General features: G+C 49.3%; 1 protein-coding gene across 6 annotated transcripts in view; it reads left to right on the top strand.

Moving 5' to 3' along the window:
* Positions 1-17,078, top strand: part of C4H16orf71 (chromosome 4 C16orf71 homolog) — a 95,740-nt gene extending 78,662 nt beyond the window's left edge. For 3 of the 6 annotated variants that reach the window (XM_037386622.1, XM_037386620.1, XM_037386621.1), the window contains 6 exons: positions 1,993-2,087; positions 3,602-3,722; positions 6,325-6,542; positions 8,139-8,224; positions 12,179-12,248; positions 15,416-17,078. In XM_037386622.1, the coding sequence (XP_037242519.1) occupies positions 1,993-2,087; positions 3,602-3,722; positions 6,325-6,542; positions 8,139-8,224; positions 12,179-12,248; positions 15,416-15,493 (668 nt within the window). In that variant the 3' untranslated portion in view covers positions 15,494-17,078. Of the gene's footprint in view, positions 1-1,992; positions 2,088-3,601; positions 3,723-6,324; positions 6,543-8,138; positions 8,225-12,178; positions 12,249-15,415 lie in introns of those variants that run through there. The other 3 variants (XR_005104054.1, XM_037386623.1, XR_005104053.1) reach the window with 2 other exon arrangements.
* Positions 17,079-21,827: the final 4,749 nt, after the last annotated feature.

Below are 21,827 nucleotides of genomic sequence, written 5' to 3'. Positions count from 1 at the left end.
TCTGTTGGAGCTAGCTATATGGCTGGCTTACAAAGCCATCCTTGCACCCATTCAAGGAAAATGGGTGCCACTGTAGCTAACGTACTCACTAACTCTGGCTCAAGAGTCTGATCCAGCTGCTATGCCAGGGAGGTGTCTTGTCTGTAAGGAAAGGAACGTTTGTAACCCTTGTACTTCCAATAAGAGTGAAACGTTTACCTACACGTTAAGCAGGAAGAGCTTTATCGTGTCATGAGTGATCATTTGGGGGACCGTGGAAGACCATCTTCCTTTCCTAGGAGGGAATACTAAGCGTTCTTGGTTTTGCTCGAGCTGAGAGAGATCTGCAGTTAACGCCATCTTGCTGAAGTAGAGGAAACTCTAGCTGTGTGTTTCCTCCCAAAGTGACAGGGAAAATTCAGTTAAGGTGAAGACCAGGTTCCAGTGATACCATTGAACCAAGTAATGCAGTTTTAATACTCTGAGGCTCAGCTGCATAGATAAACCTGTGCTTCCCTCATCTCTTCTGGGTCTTAGGAAGTCACTGTATAGTGCTTTTTCTTGAACCCAAAGAGCTCTTACATATGCATTTTATACAGCCTTATACCTTGAGCAAAGTAAGAGTAAAATGTTGCTAGCTTTGGGAGCGTTTGTGTCCTCTGTAACGGCATCGGTGATTTAAGTGAGGAAGATTTGACATAGAGGTGCACAACGGAATCAGCACAACTTGTATGTTGGTGACTTACGCAATCTTAGGGTTGTAAACTACTGTGTTAAGGACTCTGGCTATACAATACCTAGAATTATGAAGTTCAAACAGGGCTGAGTGCTCTAAGAGCAGTAAGACATTATTCTCTGAATGGGCAGCCTGCAAAGGTTGTAATATTTCAGAGATTATTTGCGTTTTGTGTATTTGTACCCCAGGAGCATGGATCTGTGCCAGCACATTGACAATCTATCTGAACTCCAGTTATATAGAAATAGCTTTTCCTTCTCTAATATTTTCACCCACAAATCTGAAGACATTCAGACTAGTGCTTTATAACACTGTTGCTTGACAGGGGAATATTCAGATGCTCAGCCTGGAGGGACCTCTCAAAAGTCACTGAGTTCAGTTAATTCTCTCACAGAAAACCCCATCATGTATTCCCTTTCATAAGCATGCACCCCAGCTGAATGATTGTTACAGAACTTCACTGCTCTGATAGCTAGAAATCTTCTTACATTTTCAAACTTAAATATAGCCCTGTACAGTTTCTATCATTTGTTCTTGTGCCAATACCTGTACTTCAGTTCTAAGTAGTTCTTTTTTTCTTTTCTGATCTTTTCTACCCTGATGTGTTTAGCAGAAATCAGATTCCTTCTCAGCTTTGTGTCATGTTGGGTCAAACAAGCCAGGGTCTTTTAGTTTTAACTCTTCAGATGATTCTCCATTTCTTCCATGATCCTCACATTATTTCTTTGTACCTGTTCCAGTCTCGGTTTACCTTTATTGACTGTGGGTGAACAGAAAAATACACTGTTATCAGCAATGTCTCATACTAATAATGATTTCTGCTGTAAACCAGAGCCCCCAGCATGTTTGGGACTTGCATTATTGTTACTAAGCACATTTGTTTTACTGACTAGTAGCTCCTTCCCATTCAGTAAGACCAGCCTGATGTGATCCAGAAGCAAGGGAACAACAATGGGAGATTAGAGCTGGTATTGAAGAGTTTCACAGGCTCCTTAACATGATTCCCTTGACTACCCTGTTAGGGAGTAGAAGGAGTCTTGTTTACATGAAGCAGCAGCTGAGCGATAATAGGACAGAATGAAAATACCAAGGCGGCAATAGAACTATTCTAAATATAATGGTTTTAAATGTTTGCTATTACTGTACGGAACAGCTGGCCTTTAAAGCAATTACTTCAGTAAGTTGCACATCATCAATCTCTCAGAAAGATGAGTGTGAGTCTAGAGAATGTTTAATTCATGGCCTGAGAGAATCTTCTCATTGTATTTATCTCTCAGGCTCCAAATCCTATCAAATAGCTGTCCGGGATATGAAGCTGTTTTTCCCAGAAGGGCTGTGCTGCGCAGAGTGTCAGACATTAGAAGAGGAAGAGGTAGGATTCTGCCCTTTCCTGAGAAGTATCTTGCTGTGTCAGAGCAATGGCTTTGACCTTGCTATCCCATGACTTCTTTCATATTATGCTTTAGAGAATGCTTTTCTTGCTGTGTTTCACCAGTGGCCGAGTTTTCCTTCTGTGAATGTTCCTGCCACAGTGTGCTAACTTTGTATTGACCCAGGCAGTCTCGGTGGAAAAGTGCTTTTTCAGATGTGTTTGTTCAGTAACCAGTGCTGTAAATTCAGAAGGGGTCAGGGTTCATACTTTAGAAGCGAAGTTCCCAGATAAGAGGCAACATTGCTTTGGAAGCAGGTCAGAGGGAGGGATAACAACATCAGTGATGATTGCTAAGATGCAGCAGCCCAGAGGCTGTTGGGGTTTTTTACCAGCTTTTCTCGCATAGCGTTCGGGAACGGAGATGAAGTAGGATGGCTGATAATGTAAATCACTGGTTGCTGAGTGTCTCCTACAGAGTCTGTATACATCCAGACACAGCGTGGAGCACTGCCCTATTTGTGTGACAAGAGTGCTGTCCCTTGTGCCCTGCCAGCAGAGGTATCAGTCCACAGCAATGAAAAGGGTGGAGCTGTCTCACCTAAGACATCTCACACTATAAAGTACATGCACTGTTTACAGAGCTGCTGGGTGCCCGCATCCTTCTTTGCTCGCAGATAGAGGCATAAAGACTTGGACTCTTGCCTCTTGGCTTGCATTGTAGGCAGCGCTGAGAAGCCTGCCAGTATTGGTGTGGCCCACTCCTGCTCATCTGGCCCTTCACGCTATGCAGCTGCTGGTCTCTGATTCAAACCACTGTTATTGGTCAGTGGCTGAAATGAAGCAGTAAGTCTTTCCTGCTTTAACTAGTTTTATATGTCATTTCCACTCTGGTAATTTTCTTCTTAAAACCAGAGTTTGAGATGATTGGGTTATGCCCAATGAAGGGATGGAAATTTTTGAGCCTTGCTATGTCCACGTGACGCAGAGGTGACCCAGCTGAGTTAGTCCAAGGGGATTAGCTGTGGAACTGGAAGAAGCCGGCTCCATCTCTAATGTGCTTCACTAATGTGGATGCTCCCCCGCTGCAGCTCATTCCAGAGCATCATGTTGGCACTGTGCTGGGATGCATGGATGTACCAGTTCATTCAGAGACAGAAGAGAGCCACTGCACACCAGTGTGGCACTAGATAGACATCAGACACGCACAGGCCTTAAGTTTCTGGCCTTGAAAAGCTGGGAGCAGAGACCTTAGGAAGATGTCTGGTTACAGAACCTTTAAAAGGATGGCAAGATGCCGTATTGAATTAAGCCTAAATAAAAAAAAAATGCATGGAAAATGTTCTTGTACCTCTAGACAAGCAGGTGTTTTCTAGGCTGGCAATTACAGAAATATGCAACACCGACAAAAGCTTCACAGCTCGCCTAAATCAATGCTTAAGAAGTGTTATCCTTCCTGATTAGGTAATGGTGTTCACATGACTTGCCTCTCTCTCTCCTCCCCTTCCCTCCTGCAGATCTATAACCTGAAACGTGACCCCATAGTCAGTTTGGACATCAGCAAGCAGCGCAAGATCATAAAACGTGAAACAGGAGGGCAACGCGATTTATTGCGCTCTGAGCAGCCGTGCAATCTTGGTAAGGAAACGTGTAACCCTCGTTATAGACTGAGACTGTTATTGATTAATTGGACAGCAAGACAAACCATCTGGTGGCCGCAGGATTTGGTATTGATGTCCTTTCAGAAGGAAGAGACAACTCTGAGCTGCAAAGAACAGCTCCCGGGGAGTCCAGCCATTTAACTGTTGACCTGCCAGGCCTTTCCGCTGCCACTGCTTCCTTGAGTTTAAATATAGGGCTGTTCAGAAGTGCTGACCTTACCGCCAGCAGAAGAGCAAGCACTGTCAGCACAGCTAGTTGTAAGCAACCGTGCACATTTCTCTGCTGAACTTCCTCAATGCATTTCAACACCAACTTGTCCACTTATGGTTTGCATGTCTATTCAAAGCCTGCCACAGAAGAGACCAAGACACCATAGGGATGGGCGATTGTGAGAGTTTTGTTCTGTGGGTAGATAAATAACAATTTATGCAGGGAGTGCTGTTGGCAGCGTGGATGTCTAACTCTCAGGAACTGGACTGAGATCTCACTCAGTTCCCACTTGCTACTGAACAGCTGCCAGCTCAAAATTACTTCCAGTTATCCCTAGTCTGACTTTGATTTGAAGTTCTACAAGCCTGCCAGTTCCCTCAGATGTCTACGGTTTCTCCAGGCTTTTGCTGTTGGTTGTATTTAATAGACATGCATACAACACAGGCTGTGACGCAGCACTGTTTACGTCAGGAGATTTAACTAACGTATGGGGATGCTTCCATGCTGGGTTATTGCAGACTGATCACAAGCCTTTATAAATAAGCAGTGACCAGGTAAAGCATCCCTGTGGTGTTCACTGGGGAGCAGAATTGTTTGGAACTGGGTCACACTCATTCCTGTAGTTTGAGTTCTGATGTGACTGGCAAGCAGGAGGGTGGGCAGCTGAGAAAATGTTCCTGTGCTACACCTGATTGCTGCAGTTGTTAATCCTATCAGTAAAACCACAAGACTCTTGTGGACTGGCAGAAGAGTATGATAAAAATGGTACCGATTACAGACCATCACATCCCACCTCAAACCCTTACTGATAACAGGACTTTTGGGCACTGACCCCATACCAGCAGGTGCATGAGATGGCACATGTAGAAGCGCAAGGAGGATGGTAGTAAGTCAAGGCCTTTGCCTTAATGATAGCATAGCTGCTTGGTAGGCGCAAAATCATTTTTGTGTAGAGGCTCTCTGAAGGAGGATTTTTCCAAAGGTAAGTATCGATCAGATCTTTTCCTCTGTCTTATGTTGGCTTTGGGCTATGCCCTACACATCCTTCGTGATCATTACAAAAATCACAAATCCTCAAGCAAGCTCCTTTTCTTACATTGCACACTAATACATCAGAGACTGACTGCATGAAGGTTTAAGACTTAACTGATGCCTGCAGTGCGGGGTGAGGCCTATCTCGCAGCATTACTGATATTCCCAAGCTGTTGTATGAGTCCTGAAACAAGAACTTGGCAACTGTGTGTATGTAACAGCAGCTTTTTTGAGGCAACCAGACTCTTCTGCATGTAGCTGTCTGACCTTCTTGTCTGGGGAGCTGCAGACATGTGATCACATTGTTGTGTTTCTGGTGGGGTATGTCAGTTCAAGCTGTATTCAGAGCACAAAGCTGCAGTGAGAGGAGACTTGCGGGTGTTCTCAGTCCAAAATACCCTGTGATGCTGACAGGCAAGGTATTTCCCCCATCAACTTACTGCACAATGGGAAAGGACCAGACCTGTAGCGCAGGTCTGCTGTGACTAAAGCACTTCTTAATTTTTAGAGAGGATTGTGGAAAATTAAAAAAAAAAAAAAAAAAAAGCTTGTTGTGGAGAAAGCAGATATTCTGCAAGAGTGGTACAGGCCCAGTGTTGGGAGCAAATCTCAAAATACATGCCCCTAATTTCCTGATGCATGAGAATCTCTTTGCTTTGAAGATGTCTAGGGAGAGTAAAAAGGAAACCAATGTATAGCCCTGATGTGTTTGTGTCTCAGAAAATGTATTTCAAAGAGTTAGTGTCCTGGAAAGGCAAGTACACGTGATCTCTGAACTGCCAGACACAATATAGTAAGTGCCTCCAGCAAGCCAGACACGTCATTCACTTTATGGTCTCATCGTGAACACTAGAGGTAGCTCTTGCACACAAAGAAACCTCTCCTCGTAGCAAATAATTATCACAAAGCTGCTGCCTAATGGTCAGACAGATTTACCATGAGGAAAATATGAAATACATTGAGTTTTATGTATGCTGATCAGAATTACATTTTGGATTATGAAAGCAGCTGGATTAACAGATTCCTTTGCTTGCAAGAAATTAAATGGAATAGTATCTCCTGTAGCAAACCAGCAGTTGTCCTTGTCTGACTCCTGAAATGGGGTCACTGCTGCTGTCTTGTGATCTCCAGATATGTACACAATAGGCATGCAGCAGCTTGACAGTTCAGGATGAGCAATTGCATCTGCGAACACCCCAAACAATATGACAATGCCTGAGTGCCTCTGATCTTCCAGTTACTTGTCTGTGGCAGGGACGAATTACATAGAGGGCTGATAGTTGTTGGGGGTAGATATAAAGCAAGCATTTATTGTGTTTTGACCTTTTCCCATCAGATCGGCCATTGCTTGATAACCTCTGCCAAACCACTTGTCTCCTATTGCCTGGGATAATCCTTCGGGGTTCAGAGCACCCACCTTATGTCGAACTGCTTGATCAGCTTATTGGCAAAGATTTCACAGTGACTGGAGTACGCCTCACTGTTCTGGACACACCACAAGCTCACTGCATTTCTGAGACTCTAAGCAGGGCAAAGTGCGGTGTTGCAGCAAAGGTATGAAACAGCTGGAGTTGTGCTTTGCTTCCTTCACACAAAAGAAGAGCCTTTTAATGCCATGCTGTGCTAAGATACCCAGGCTAGCTCTGAGCAAACTTGCTTTGGTAGCAATATTAACACAGCACTGCATCTGAGCTCTGATATTGCTGGTAAGTAACATGGGCCATGTGCCTTGCTAGCTAGTCTGTACCTTGTGTTCCTGTATCTCCGCTAGCTCACTGACACCTAACCTTGACATCATTGTGTGGACACGTGTCCTTAATGTGCTGGCACATCCCTGTTTAAACATTTTATTCCATTCACCTATTAGTGCGCAGTTGCTGCTATTATGTATGTTCTGCTGCAGTCTCCTGTCTTGCTTTTCCATATAAATATAGTTTCTATTTCCCTTTCTCTAATTGCTCCCCATTAATCCTCTTCTACAATGCTAAATAACCCTTCCACTTTTTGGACTGTGTGCTGGAGTCCTAGGCAGAGATTTCATTGTGCTTCGCCTTTAGTTGGTGTTGACAGCTCAAGCTGCAGTCCAGCGTGGGGCTTGAGCAACAGCTCACGGGGCTTGAGCATGAGATGTGCTTCTGGGGTGAGCAGATACATTGCTTTACATCAGCAGAGTATCTGGCCCAGACTGGTTTTCTCCTTGCACTTTGTGTAGGAGAAGCCCACCATTTCAGGAACCTTACTGGGGCAAAGCAGTAAGGTACAATGTGCAAGAAAGGGCTGTCAGGAGCACTGAGTAAACAAGGCGGGAGACTACTTATACTGGAAGTAACAATCAACAGAGGGCTGTCAGAGATTCACAGCAGTCCCTCTGAAAAAATACAAACATCTGTGCTTCCAGCCTTTCAGTTATAAGAGTCTCAGGTCTTATCTGTTGTAAGAACAGGTAAGATCTTTCCAGGTTGTGATTTTTTAAATTGACAGCATCCCTTTGAAGTACATCTGTATAGAATAGCAATTACCTCTAGCATCCAATTAGTCTAAGCACTACTTTCTTCTCCTGTGGTTCCCCTAAGGATGCCAGCCCTCTGCACATGGGAATGTGCGCAGCTCTCTAGGAAGGACAAAGCAAATCAGCGTGTGGGAAGGAGAGCCATGGCAGCAGCACTGCTCTCCTGGTGATGGAACCACTTCCTCCTCTCAGAGTTGAATTACTCTGGGCAGAGCTGGCATGTTTCCAGAAGGCTCTGGCACTGCTGAGCCAAAGGTGAACATTACAGCATTTGCTTTCCCTTGCCAGAAGGGAGATGTGCTCCTTCAAGTGATAAGTGTTTCTGCTGCAATATCTCAACATTTACCATTATCTCCATATTCCTGCTTCCAGCAGACTTAGTAACTGAATAACACACCTAAGTAACCTGCTTATTTTCACTCTGAGAGAAGGGAACAGGAATAATAGTATGCCATAGGAGCAGGATAACGAACAGTTCAGACATGATAGTCTTTCAATTTGAAAGAGTGTTGCTTTGTGACTTTCATCCCCTCACACAGCACACAAGCAGTTATCTGTGCTGTCAGCGGTTCATCAGTGAGGCTTACAGACTTATTTAAGTGGATAGCAACACCAAAGCTCTGTTTTTCCCTCCCTTGTAGTGTTCCCTCTTAATGGACGGTTTGTGCCTGGTGCTAGCAGCACAGCGAGACAATGCAGTCATTTGCTTCGACTCCCTGCTGGACAGGTAAGTGAGGACAGTATCGCTTTAACAGCACTGTCTCAACCCCCTGCTAGAGAGCTTGTGATCTGAAGGAGGGCAGCTGACTTTCTTCTTTGTAATTCACTTCCAGCTTGCACTTCACGAGGTCAGGTGCCAGTCAAAGGCAACCCAAGTTATGTTGTTGTTAATAGGTCAATACCCTGTAGTGTTCCCTGCTTTCAAAGTCATGTGTCCTATGCTCAGGACCTTAAAATACCAAGTTGCGTTGTTTGCTAAAGGGCTTGGAGTGTCTGTGAGGCTTGGCAGCATGGCTCCACCAATACAGGGAATTCTCTGAAATAAGGGCTCACATGGGGAATAGACCTGCTGAATCAATAAAATTCCTAGGAGAAATATCTTAGCAGATTTTACATTTGCTATAAAAAAAAATTCTTAAAATAATGCCAGAGAGCAAAATCAAAAATTAGCCTCCTAAATAAATCACCAGAAATGCTGGGTGGAGGATGTATAAGCCTGGTAAAACAAACAGAACCCCTCTACAGGGACTGATTAGTGAAATAGAATGATTATCAGGCCAATTAACCCACGGTTCCCCAGAGGGAAAGTTTCCTTGCACAGAGGCTGGTATTTGGCAATGCGACATGTAGTTTATGCACATGGTTTCATCTGGCAAAGGAAGCTAAGTGAGTCTTTTTCCTGACACATTTGGTATAGAGCAGTCAGTCCAGCAGCCACACTGATAAGACTGTTATGACTTTGGCTGTACCATCCGGAGGGCTTCCAGGTAACGCTGTCAACGGGACAGGAATAAGGAATTCAAGGATACAAGCACCAAGGGGATCAAATCTGAACATCCAAGTTGGTAGACACCTTGGAGTTCTCGTACTTTGATGAAATGTTACAGTGCTCAGTCACAGAGCCATACCTGGGAAAAACAGTTGGAACAAATTTCACCAGTAACTTTTCGAAAATGCTTTTAAGCTAATGACAAAATTTAGACATTGCTCCAATTCATTTAAAATCACACCCTTGGGAGCCATATCCCAAGCCCTTCACCCTGCAAGGTATAGCACTAAAAGGAAGCAAAGACCTTTCTAGTGAGTTTTCTCCCACCCTTTCGCTGGTTCACTGGAAAAAAGTGGGCTGTTGGGAACCACAGAGATCAGTGCTGAAGGCAGTTCTGGGAGAGTGGCTGGCAGCACAGCTGGCAGCCAATACAAGATTACCCACCTCTTTATTTTCCCCAGGCTTTTGCTCATCAGAGTCATGGGTGCTGTATAACAAGGTCAGCTGCAAGCCAGTGCTTCCCTCTTCTGTAGGCTTAACTTGACGTGTTTTAAGATTGGCAGTCTCAAGGCAGCACCCCCAGAGCAAACCTTGCAGTGGCTTCTCACTGCCCTTCACAGTGAGCCAAGGGGCTGAGGAGGAAGCAGGGAGGAATAGGTGCCAGTCTCAGCTGCATCTGTCACCCCTCATCCTGGGCTGTGCCAGTATTGCTGTCTGTATGAAGGATAAACTTCCTTGCCGAACTGCAAAATACATGTGCATAAATTATGGCTGTTAGGAGGCACTCCCAAATGGCAGGATTTACTCTGCCTCTTACCCTAGTACCAGAACTAGTGATCATGCTGCCGTTTAAAACCAGGTCTACAAAAAAATATTTGCCTTTCATGATCAATGACACCTGTGGAAGGGAGAGGGCAGCAAGGTGTGCCTGAGGATGGGGAGGCAGTGATCAGCTTTAGCCAACAGTAAACTCATACCCTTATTGTATCATAAGCCATCATCCTGTTTAAAATCAACTTTGCAAATATCTTTGAAAATCCAGCCTGACTTAACTAGTGTCTCATAAGGACACTTCATAAGACATCTTCATTTCAGAACAACATCTGAGGTTAATTACACTTACGACTCCATCAGCAGGAGCCATGTGACCTTTCTTGTACTGAGTAAATCGCTGTGTATTTATTTCACTCCTACTGCCGTGGCCCAGGATTCCAATACCTGCACAGGTTCTGGCCTGCATTTCAGCTGCATTGCTGAAGCACCAGGGTGAAAGAGATTATTTTACAGCCCTGGGAGTTGATTCACAGCTGAGCCACATTACTTAGGCTTTGTGCCAGGGGGAGAAACATTGCCATCTGTATGGAAGCCTGGGATATGATGTCAGAGATGGGCTGTGATAAGAAGGAGGAATCAGGTGTTGAAAGGAACAATGCAGGCTTTGCTAGTATAACTGCTCATAGTTCAGAGCCTATTAAAGCTTTCCTAAGCCAGCTCTAGCAGTGGCACGTCAAGGAGAGACATTCAGTTGCTGGAGGATGTGCAGTGCAGAGCAGTTGCCTTGAAGACAGACACAGACCCTCGTAAGTGTGTAGCGATTATTGTTCAGCAGCAGCAGTGCCCACTCTGTCCTCTGGATGTCTATGAAGGCATTATTTCTGCACCAAAGGGCAGGAAGAGCAGAGAAATGGACAAAATTTATGCAGGTGGGGGCACAAAAGCAGCCTGTGAGTTTGATTGACTGCCAAGAGTGGAGCCAAATTAGGAATCGGGGAGAATCTGGGAAGGTGCCAAGGGTAACTCATAGGGCAGAGTGAAGTAAGTGTTTGGAAGAGGTGAGGGGAAGCTGAAGCAAAGCTTAAGAGCAATGGGGACCTGGGGGGAGAATCCAGAGAAGGAAGTGACACGCTCCTATCTGCAGACAGGGAAAAATGATGTGAGACCTACCTTTCTTGTTCTGTCAGCATCCGGCTGCCTGGATCTCCAGTATAAAGCATTTGAATTTTCCCTGTCATAACTTGTTTTTACAGCCAGATTTCCTAGCTGCAGGGTGGCAGAGGGAAGAATTTACAAGTAGGTTCAAAGCAGCTCCTGGAAGAAAGGCATGCTCTGCTTTTTATGCATGGAAAACTAGACTTTGCTGCCTTAATAGGTGATACTGATTTAGTGGCGATTACTGCTCTCTAGTTATCTGAACTTTTAAAAAGTAGTTTCAGATGCCCATGAGATTGTTAGGACCTAACTATATTGTGCACGGTCTTCAGGAGCTCACCTAGTTAACATTGTACTGAACTCAGTAAGTGGTGTTCGACGAAAGCACACCGAAAACCTGGCTGCATCAGACGAAAATCAAAGTGTAGACTAGGCCTGACACTCTCCTGGTTTTAGACAATGCAGTGCAATCAGAACAAAAGGCAAATGTTAAGGAACTTAGCTGGACGTTATTCTCGCTGATGAAACGTTCTTACCAAGTGTTAATTGCTGTTAGCAGGGAGTGATGTTATCCCTATAGGAAGCTCATCGCTGGGAGCTTTGGAGGGAAAGGAGGTGTAGAAATAAAAAAAATGAACACGCGAGATGTAAAATCTCAGAGCTGTTGAAAACCACTGAAGGGAAAACTGTTGCCAAGCACAATACCTGGATATGGGGGCAGGGAGTGGTTTCCAAAGCCTCTGGAGAGTTTTCAAGCCTGAGAATCTGAATGTACATAGAGTGAATTTAAAAGGCAGTTTTGAAATGTGTGTCTTGCCTTTTAATTTCTCTTGAATATGTCTTGTGGTCAGCTCATGTGTAGCTTGAGGTGAACCAGAGCAAGACAAGGACTAGTGAAGCAGACTCTGCTGCTGAAGGCAGCTTAGAAAGTCCCGTTTTGGGGGGAAAACACACAGATTATCTTTTGTTGAGAAAAAGACCCTCGCACAGAGCTATCTATCTACACTTATATGTATTTCCCACTGCCCCATTATGCAACAGGTCATTACTGTTCGTTTGAAAGCTTATATTTTAAGAATCCAAATCCATTTATACAAAGCTTTGTAAAACCCAGGATTTATCTGTGTAAAGAAGTTCAGTAACAGATGCACATGGCCAGAGCTGCTGGCACAGGGCATAGTCCTCCTCAAAGCTAGGTCATCTGCAGTCTCTGAGAGCTTAGATGGCAAAGTAACACTGGCTTTCATTTTTCTTTACACCCAGAGTCTGTTGGCAGAAGCAGTCGGTCCTGGACACTGCACAGCATCTGCTATATCCCCAAAATGAGAATCAGGCAAGTAGAGAAGTTTATGGTACAGATGTGTGTCCTTTGTGCCCCTGTGATGAATGAAACTTGTCAAAATTGGTTGGATTTTAGAAGAAAATTTTAAGTTGTATGAGACGGAGGTGGTGCCTCATGACAGCCCCAAGCCTTGGCTTATACTGAGAGCCCAGCACATGGCAGAAGGTGGGACCAAAACCCTTTCAAACTGTCTTCCATGTTACAGCGGTGGCACTGTTTGAATCAAAATATTTGGAGACTTTGATAAAGATTCAGTATTTTCATAGATGTCAGTTACTTTTTGCGTAGAAGTGTGAAGCACTTACATCACTTAGTAAGATAACTGTGATACTTGTCAAAAATTAGTGACAGGAAATGCTTGTTCAGCCCTACTGCCAAGCTGGCAGATCCTATGTTCAGGAAGTTGTTCCAGAAGCCCTAATCCTCCAAACGGAAGAGCAGAAATTAAGCCATTAGCCATTCCAGGGATGGGCTAGCTGAATATTTTCTCAGTAGCTCATCCCAAGAAAGGAAACGCTAAGCTCCAGACCTGTGGGCAGCTAATGGGAATAAACTGCATAAATACCTTTAAAACTCTGGCTGTAATCGTCGAAGTTTAGTACAAAACAAGGGAGAGATTTGCATAGAGGAGGCAGTGCCTGAAGAGTTAGGACTAGGAGGTGTAAAAGAATTGGCGGGGGAATGAGAAATGGTAGCAAGCGGACACACCTCTCCTCTGGATCCCTTTTGCTTCCCCAAAAAAACAGCAGGAGAGAGAGATGTTTGTAACCTCATGTAGCGTATCAGAGCTGCTGCTTTCAGCAGCAGTGAGTACCCGAGTACCTTAGAGTACCGGTGCTTTAAGGATTGAACCTCAAAAGACACAGAACGCTCTTTGAAGTCTGTGTTCCTGCTTTTAACACAAGGCAAAACTACCCCAAACTTCCCAAAAGTCGTCCAGCTGCCGTTTTCAGCAGCTTTCCCTAAGGTGCAGTAAAATTCTCCGTGGGCGTAGCTGGGATTGCCCGCGCTGCAGTGCCGGGGAGGGTCTGCCTGCACAGCTCTGTGATAGCTGCAAGGCTGTCATAGCACAGGGCGCACTGCTGCCAGGGTGCCAGGCTGTTGCCAAGTAATGTGACAGGGCAGCGAGTCCAGGCTGTCTCCTGATTTGCTTTGAAAAGGACATTACATATCTCTGGCTGACATAAAATCCCTTCTGCTTCACAGCTATGGGGAATCAGCCTATCAGAAAGAGGCTTACAGTACTTTCTGTGATAGATAAAAGAAAAAGCAAATATGCTCAGCCCTTCTCCCTGTTTCTGGCAGCCCAGGCCACTGAATCAAATCCCTCTGTGCTGGTGGAAGCAGGGGCTACTCGCAGCAGTTCAGGCTTTAGACAGTGAGCCTAGTCCTGGGACAGCGGTGGGTGCAGCGCTTCTCATTGTGGGTTGCGAGAAGCACAGCAGCAAGAAAATTTTATTGCGAAATGGGGCTTCTGCTCCTAAGTTCAGGGTAGGTTTGGAGATCACAGAGTGAGATCTGAGGAGCAAGCTCACTGGGGAATGACTGTACCTCAAAGGCTATCCCTAGAAACGATGTTTGATCCTCTGATCTCTTGCTAATGAGTTTATGAAATGTCAGCCAGGATTTCCAGGTCAAAGCTAATGAGCGACGACATGATATCAGGCAAAGTTCAGCAGGGTTAAATGAATATAGATTTCAAATCCTCATGGTTTGAGCAGAGCTGCAGCATTTACTGGTGGAGGCGAGCCATGGAAGCAGAAAGGAATTTCATATTTGCTCCCGGTGTGATTCGGGACTAGACAATAGGATGAGAAATCAGCTTTCCAAATGTGGACTGTTTCAGTGCTGACATCTGTGTCTAGACTAGTTGTCTTGCGTCCCTGTGCAGTCGCTGGGAGAAGCAAACTTTTCTGTAGCACTTTTCACCTGTCCGATTTGAAACATCTGCCTGAGGAGCAGATGCGTTCATGCTTTGCAAGTTCCTTGTTCTCACGCCGTGACCCTGCAGATGCCTGCTCCCCGTGCGGGCTTATCTTGGGCACAGGCAGACCAGCTCACATCTGGAAGTGAGAGCACCATGTTGTGTTGGTGCCACCATTAGGGGCTGTTGAACTTCCAGCAGAACTCTGTGGGGCAGTCCCAGATGTCCCTGCGCCTGGTCCGCACCCCAGCTGGAACCTCCCCAGCCACAGAAGAGAGTTGTCCGTGAGCACTGTGCCTAGCCTCAGGGCAGGGATGTCCTGTGGCTGAACAGTTTCTCCTCACATGCAGCTCTGCACTGTGGCTGGGATGCGATCGTGAGGCTGGGGTGGCCAGATGTGCAGGATGTCATCACCTGCCACCATTAGCAGGTCAGAGCAGGGAGATGGCACAGCCGTTGCGCAGCCCGAGCTCACGGATGTGCAGTCAAGACTCCACTGGCAGGGAGCTAATCCCTCCACTCCGCCTGGAGCCCTGAAGCTGTTGCCAGCAGCCACATGGCTGCTCCAGCATCTCCCTCCCTGCGGGGATGGCTGAAATCTGGGACTGAAGCAGAGTGACACCGAGAAAATACATCCCAGCCGCTGCTGGCATGATCCTTAGCCCCTCAGCAGCAGGCAGAAGGGCTGGAGTCCTACAAAAGAGACCTAAAAATCTATGAGGAGAGGCAGAGTGCTGGCAGGAGGAGGGCCCCGAGGGCTGTGTAGGGTGGACCGTCAGCACAGCAAGTATAATGCTTTAGGGGAACATGGTGTTCATTAGCGCAGTCAGAATTACAGACTTGTCCTGAAGCCCCTGGCACTAAGCTGGCCTCCCCACCTCCGAAGCATCCATGCCAAAGAGCGGCACAGGAGCGAGGTTCGGGAAGGAGAGGCAGAGCAGCTGCAGGAGGGAGTTAGATTTCCCATTTGGCACTTTGCATGTAGCTGTTTTTCTTTAATTCCTTGAAAAAGTGAATCATGAGAATGGCCAAACAGTGCTCACAACTAACAGACACTTCCCTCCTGTGGGACGCTAACAGCCACCTCTGTGCTGGGATTAATTCGACCTGGTAAATGTCTTCCCTATGCTGCCTGCCTGCAGCATGCATGAGAAACCCATCTCTGAAAACAAAGTGTTTTGCAATGCACGGATATCACAGCTCTCCCCCAACCCCTTCCTTCTTTTCTCCCCAGGCTGAAGAGCTGCTCTGTTGCCTTTTTGACTCCCTGACATCCGAGAGCATCCACCAAATTGAATCCCAGGATTGCTAGCCAAGTGATCGGTGCCCCCAAGCAGCCCGTGGGCAGATGCGACTGCGGGTATCTGTGCAGATGGACACACAGGGGACTCTCAGCCTCTAAGAGCACTAATACTTGTTTGTCATTAAAACATAAAGCCTGAAGTATGGTATAAGCATCAGTAAGATAAATGAGAGTGGTGGGAGTAGGGACCAGTGCCCAAAACCAAATCTTTCTGAACCGTAGTCGTGGTTTCTAGTGGAATGCATTCAGAAACAATCTGCTTGTGTTTGTGGAGGGTTTGGAGGGTTCCTCTGGCTGAGAAAAACTCAGGAAGTAAAGTAAATACAGGGGCAGGTGTTTACCACTGTCTTTCTCTCGTGTGCTTGGGGACTCCAGGCCTCAAAGATATTACGGAGAGACTCTGTTTTCTGCTGCTACTGTGTTCTTTGAACCAAAGACCAAACCACAGTAAATAAAATGTAAATAGTCTGAGGGAAGGTTGAATCCCTGGAGAGTTCAGTACACCAGGTAGAGCCATTGAGTGAGACTAAAAGCCGGACAGCTGAGCGCTCGCCTGCCCCTGCTCCAGCAGCCCTGTTGCCAGCTGCCTGTGCCCAGCCCCAGCTCGCTGCCCTCCCACGGGCACGCAACCCCTCCTCTCGTTCCTGCTTTCACAGCAGCTGCTCGTTTTAGCACGAATCTTCCTCGGCGAGCCCTTTCCACGAGCTCTCCCACAAGGAAGCGGTTGTTAATACAAAGGTCCTCAGTCTTCCTGGGACCCACAGGGCATGTTCAGCTCCTTTGGGGAAGGCTCTTCTCAGCCCAGAGGGGCTCGTTTTCTGCTCTGCCCTCCTAAGGCAAAGGCTTAGACATGCGCACGCATCTAGTGCCAGACATCACAGAGGTGGCCCCAACAGTCCTTGTGCGTTCTCCAGGTGGTGTTCAGGCAGAGCAGCGTGCAGCTGGCTGGCCAGCTCACCTCTGGGTGCTGCTGGCAGGGTGAACCCCCTCTGTGCCCAGCCCTTCCCTCCATAAGAGCCTGGTAAGAGTCCTCCTCCCCAGCCGTCGGCTCGCACAAACAGTGAGAGTGCAACACCCTTGAGATCTCTGTCCCCTTTCAGACTAGGCTCAAAGTGTCCAGTAAGCCCAAAAGCTGAGAGCAGTCTATCTCCGCAAGCTCTGCTTCCGCAGCTGGTAACAGCCCTGGCACAGTCTCCCCCCTTCTCTAAGCTGCTTTGAAACAGCAAAAAGAGATAGCTGCAGTCGGGTGGGCGAAGGGGGGACATGGACAGCGGGCCTGCCCCGGCCTCACACAGCCGTTTGGTGTCAGAATCTGGGAAGTACCCTCCAAACCTCTGCTCCCCGGCACCGTTCCGCCTGGACAAGCTGTTCGGGCTTTATGGTGGGACCAAACATCTCCTGAAGAGAAGCTCCAGAAACAGGCACCCACAAGAGAAGCAGGCAGCTGCCCTGGTCCCCCAGGAGGACGGGGTCCTGGGAGTCAGCGTGACAGAAGAGCCTGCTCTGCTCCTGCAGTTAAGTAGGCCATTTCCTGCACTCCAGGCGCATTTCTGTCATGCTTGTAAGCCATGTACGGCTTTGAAACAAATGAAAATTAAAAGGATCCACCCCCAGCGCTCAGGGAATTTGATCTGAACGAGGAGCGTGTTGGAATCAAGCGCAGGCAGATAGCAGCCAAAAGACAAGGCCTGCAGAGCCACACGCGAGAAGGGGGCACACAGGGCCGGTGGCTGCCCTGCACCCAGCCGGGGGGGGGGTGGTGGGGGGTGGGCCACCAGCACTGTGTCTGACTCGCCTGGGCCGTGGTGGCATCAGCTCTGGGGACTGGCAGCAGTCAGCCTGGGGAGGTGACATCCGTTTGGACACCCCTGGCCCCATCGGGGCTCGCCAGCAGGCAGGAGCTCTCCGAGCTTCGTGGTGGGAGTTGAGACCATGGCCCTTAATCTGCCATGTAATAAACCAGAGCCTGGCACCAAAGGCGCCCCGCACCACCCCGCACCTCTGCCCTGCCGGACAGCCCTGCTGCTGAGGCTTGTTCTTCGTGAGCCTCCATCCACCGACACGTGAAGAGCCGTGCCTCAGTTTCCCACCTGTGAGACAGGTAACGGCTCTGCCATCTCCCCCAGGCACGCCAGCAACGTTGTAAAAATGGGGCAGCGCCCAGGTATTTTCAAGGGAGAGGCTGCTACAGTGTCTTCAGTTCCTATTTTAAAGCCCAGCTAATTAGTCTCAGCATAACAAACCAGCACGCCCTGCACAGAGCAGGGGAAAGCATCATCCTCTGATATTTCCAAAATGCCAGGATTCCATAAATAACCTGGCCAGCCTTTCCTCCCAGAGCACTCCACTCCTCTCCAGAGAGCTGACAACCAGGGACACCGCGGACACGGCAGAAATCAATCCCGTCACCCCGCTGCCAGCGCCGGCTCCGTCAAAGGGAGCCGCAGCTCACACACTGTTTTTCCCTGCAAACTGCCACAAGGCAGCCAGGATTAGCTAATCAGAGCTGAGGAGCAAATTAATGATTGCTAGAACTAGGAGAAAGGCAGATTTGATCGGAGATTGCCAGCTTTGCAGCTGGCTCCTACTTGCAAACAATTCATTTAGATTATGAAAGCAAGAAATTGAGTACAAAACCCCCTAGATTGTTTGCTTCGTAGGGAAAGAAAAGAAAAGAAATGGAATTTAGATTAAAAATTATGCAGAATAGTATTAATTCCCCACCCTTTTGTGCCTCCCCTCTTGCTGGAAAACCAGAGCTAATCAGAATTTAGCATTGTTCTGCTGCCAGTGTCAGAGCTGCCTCAATGGAGGAGAGACAAAATACAGTAGGTGGCATTTTGCGTTAACTCCTTAGGGTCCTGCCATAAGAAAGACGGGACTGGTGCTGATCTCCCATTTTCCTGCCGTGCTCTGGCCCCATCCCCACCGCTCTGGCCCCAACCCCACCGCCCGTCGAGAGGCGAGCGCCGGGTGGCTCCCCATCGGCACAGAGCTCAGGGCTGCGCCCCGGTGGGCTGTGTGACACCGTGTTTCTTGGCAGTGCGGAGGGCTCGGCAGCCCTCGCATGAGCCCTTTGCTCCGCCATAGGGCGCATCGGTGTCCTGAGGGCTGCAGAGGTGCTGGGTGCTCTTCCCTGTCGCGGGCACGGGCAGGCAGCCGCGCTCATGCCATAGCTTTCTAGCTCACTGTGTTCCCTTTGGTGCCAAGGGCAGATTTAACTAATTATCAATTAGGCTTAGAAATGGCTACCTGGCTGTCACCGGCAGCAGCAGGACGCTGGTACCAAGCCAGGTGAGAGGAGGAGGACCACACCGGTTCCCTTCTCAGTGCCAAGCAAGGCACATGCACGTGACGGTGCGATTTGCAGGTGGAGGAGCTGAACTGGCGGCCGATGGCTTCCTGCTCTGCTCTGCGAGGGAGCTGACAGGGCAGCCCATCCCCGGTCAGCACGCGCTGGCCGTCCCTTCTCCGGGTGGCCCTGGCTCCGGGTCGGTGGTGGGGGACATCTCCCTGCCCACCCTCTGGCAGCCACTGATGCGGACCCATGAGCTGCTCAGAGGTTGTGCAGTCTGGCCAAACTGACTCTTACACACACACACCCCCCAATTAACACGACAAGGAAAACCCCGAAATAAAATTAAGCACCTCAGAGCAGAATCTGTGGGCCTGCTGCTTTGGTGTCTCCCATCAGCCTTGCCTCTCCTGCGTTACGCAGATGGGAAAACACAAAACACCTGGAACTGAAACAACCCTCTAACACACCTGGATTTGATTTGGGCCAGAATAGGTTTGGGTTTTTTGTTGGGGTTTGGTTTTTTTTCCTTAGCTTTTACATTCACCCCAAAAACTTGTTTCTGCTCCAGCCGTATGCACGTGACCCCTGCTGAGCACCAGGACTGTCTCACGTCACCACTCAGACCCACCAGCCTAGTGGAGATGACGATGCCCTCCCAGTGAACCGCATCAGCGTGGCCTGGGACCTGAGCACTGGTTTTCATCTCTGGAGGCCCCCGGCTGCCTTGGGAAGCAGGAGGAGCTGCTGGAGCTGCCCCCTGTCAGCCGTCCTCACTGGGCTGGATCATCTTGGTCCACACACTTCCCATGTGCACAAATATTTGCTTTGCCCGAACTGGCACAGCTGTGAGCACCTCTCACGTGGCTGAGAGCTGCCACCATTGGATTCCCAGGTGTGTCTGCATCTCCAGGGCTTGCTGGACCCCCACGCAAGAGGCCTGGCCATGCTGGAGAGCTGAGACGCTTTGGGCATTGGTGAGGCCAGTGTCCAGGATGAGGATAGGGCAAATGGTGCCATCACAGAATGGCCACAAGGATGATGGGAGGCTGGAGCACCTCTCCGGTGAGGACAGGCTGAGAGCTGGGGTGGTTCAGCTTGGAAGAGACAAGGCTCCGGGGAGACCTTGCAGCGGCCTGGCAGGGCATAAAGGGGGCTTATGGGAAAGACAGGGACAGACTTTTTAGTAGGGCCCATAGTGATAGGACAAGGGAGAATGGCTTTAAGCTGAAAGAGGGCAGATTTAGATGAGCTATTAGGAAGAAATTCTTCCCGGTGAGGGCGGCGAGGTGCTGGCCCAGGCTGCCCAGAGCAGCTGTGGGTGCCCCATCCCTGGCAGTGCCCAAGGCCAGGCTGGACGGGGCTGGGAGCAACCTGGGCTGGTGGAAGGTGTCCCTGCCTGTGGCAGGGGGCTGGAACCGGGTGATCTTGAAGGTCCCTTCCATCCCAAACCATGCTGTGATTCCATGATATGGCAGGAGTGGTGGCTGGTCCCCAGTGGGGGAAGCATGAGCCACTTCGTCATCTTCCTGGGGTGGGATCAGGACCTGGGCTCTAGTCCCAGCTCTGTCCCGTCAAGCAGGCAGTGGCCCTTCTCCACTCCTTGATCTCCATCTTCCTGGGGCACCATCTCCCAGGCCTGTCGCAGCAGGAGCCACGGATTAATTGGTACTTGGCAATTCCCCACGGACAGGGGCTGGAGGAGCACAAAGGGCGGTCTGTCTGCAGGGCTGGGAGCTTTGGTACCGCGGGGCTGGGGATGACTCAGATGCGGGTAATTAAGCTGATTGGAACAGCGGTGGCTCAGGCAGGAACACCAGCCCGGGGCACTGTAACTGGGTCACGCAGGAGCCCTGCACTGGCGGTGCCTCGTGCGGGCTCACCTGGCCCTGGCACGGCCACCACCCAACAGTGACACGGCTCTGTCCCGGAGGGCAGCCGGGCGTGTTCCAGCGAGGCAGGGCAGCAGCTCTGCCCACGGCTTCACATGGCGCAGGGTCAGGCTGGGGCTGCTGGTACCACCAGGGCTCCCGGGGAGCTCGGCAGAGGGGCTGTAGGGTCTGGCTGTCTCCCTCCCTCCCTCCTTCCATCCATCCCTCCTTTTTTCCACCCATCCCTTCATCCCTCCCTCCCTTCCTCCCTCCATCCATTCCTCCCTCCCTCCTTCCTTCTTCCATCCCTCCCTCCTTCCCTCCCTCCTTCCCTCTTCCGTTCCTCCCTCCCTCCTTCCCTTCTTCCCTCCCTCCTTCCCTTCTTCCGTTCCTCCCTCCCTCCTTCCCTTCTTCCCTCCCTCCTTCCCTCCCTCCTTCCCTTCTTCCCTCCCTCCTTCCCTTCCTCCATTCCTCCCTCCCTCCTTCCCTTCTTCCCTCCCTCCTTCCCTTCTTCCGTTCCTCCCTCCCTCCTTCCCTTCTTCCATTCCTCCCTCCCTCCTTCCGTTCCTCTCTCCTTCCCTTCTTCCGTTCCTCCCTCCCTCCTTCCCTTCTTCCCTCCCTCCCTCCTTCCGTTCCTCCCTCCCTCCATCCCTTCTTCCGTCCATCCCTCCCTCCATCCCTTCTTCCGTCCATCCCTCTATCTATTCCTTCCTCCCTCCTTCCATCCCTTCTGCTGTCCATCCCTCTATCTATTCCTTCCTCCCTCCTTCCATCCCTTCTGCCGTCCATCCCTTCTGCCGTCCATCCCTTCTGCCGTCCATCCCTTCTGCCGTCCATCCCTCTATCTATTCCTGCCTGCCTGCCTGCCTCCCTCCCTCCATACCACAGCACCCCCAGGACCTGCAGGGCCCCACCAGGCTCCTCCCCCCCTGGCTGTAGGACCCACCGCAGGCTGGGATTGGCCTGGGATGTGGGGCCTCCTGACCAATCCCCTGCCACCCTGCTGTCTCTGGCCAATCCTGCATCTCCCTGCTCCGGCCCTGGCCAATCACACGCAGCTGCTGCCGCCAGGAGGGGTATATAAACCCTCAGGGAGGGCCTGGGGCTGTGCTGTGGGGTTCTGCTGGGCTCCAGGTCTCCGGCCTGTGTGTGGCTGCTCTGCCAGGGGAGGGCTGGC

This window comes from Falco rusticolus, chromosome 4, assembly GCF_015220075.1.
Source record: "Falco rusticolus isolate bFalRus1 chromosome 4, bFalRus1.pri, whole genome shotgun sequence".
Lineage (NCBI taxonomy): Eukaryota > Metazoa > Chordata > Aves > Falconiformes > Falconidae > Falco > Falco rusticolus.
This window is presented reverse-complemented; position numbering and strand designations above follow the sequence as displayed.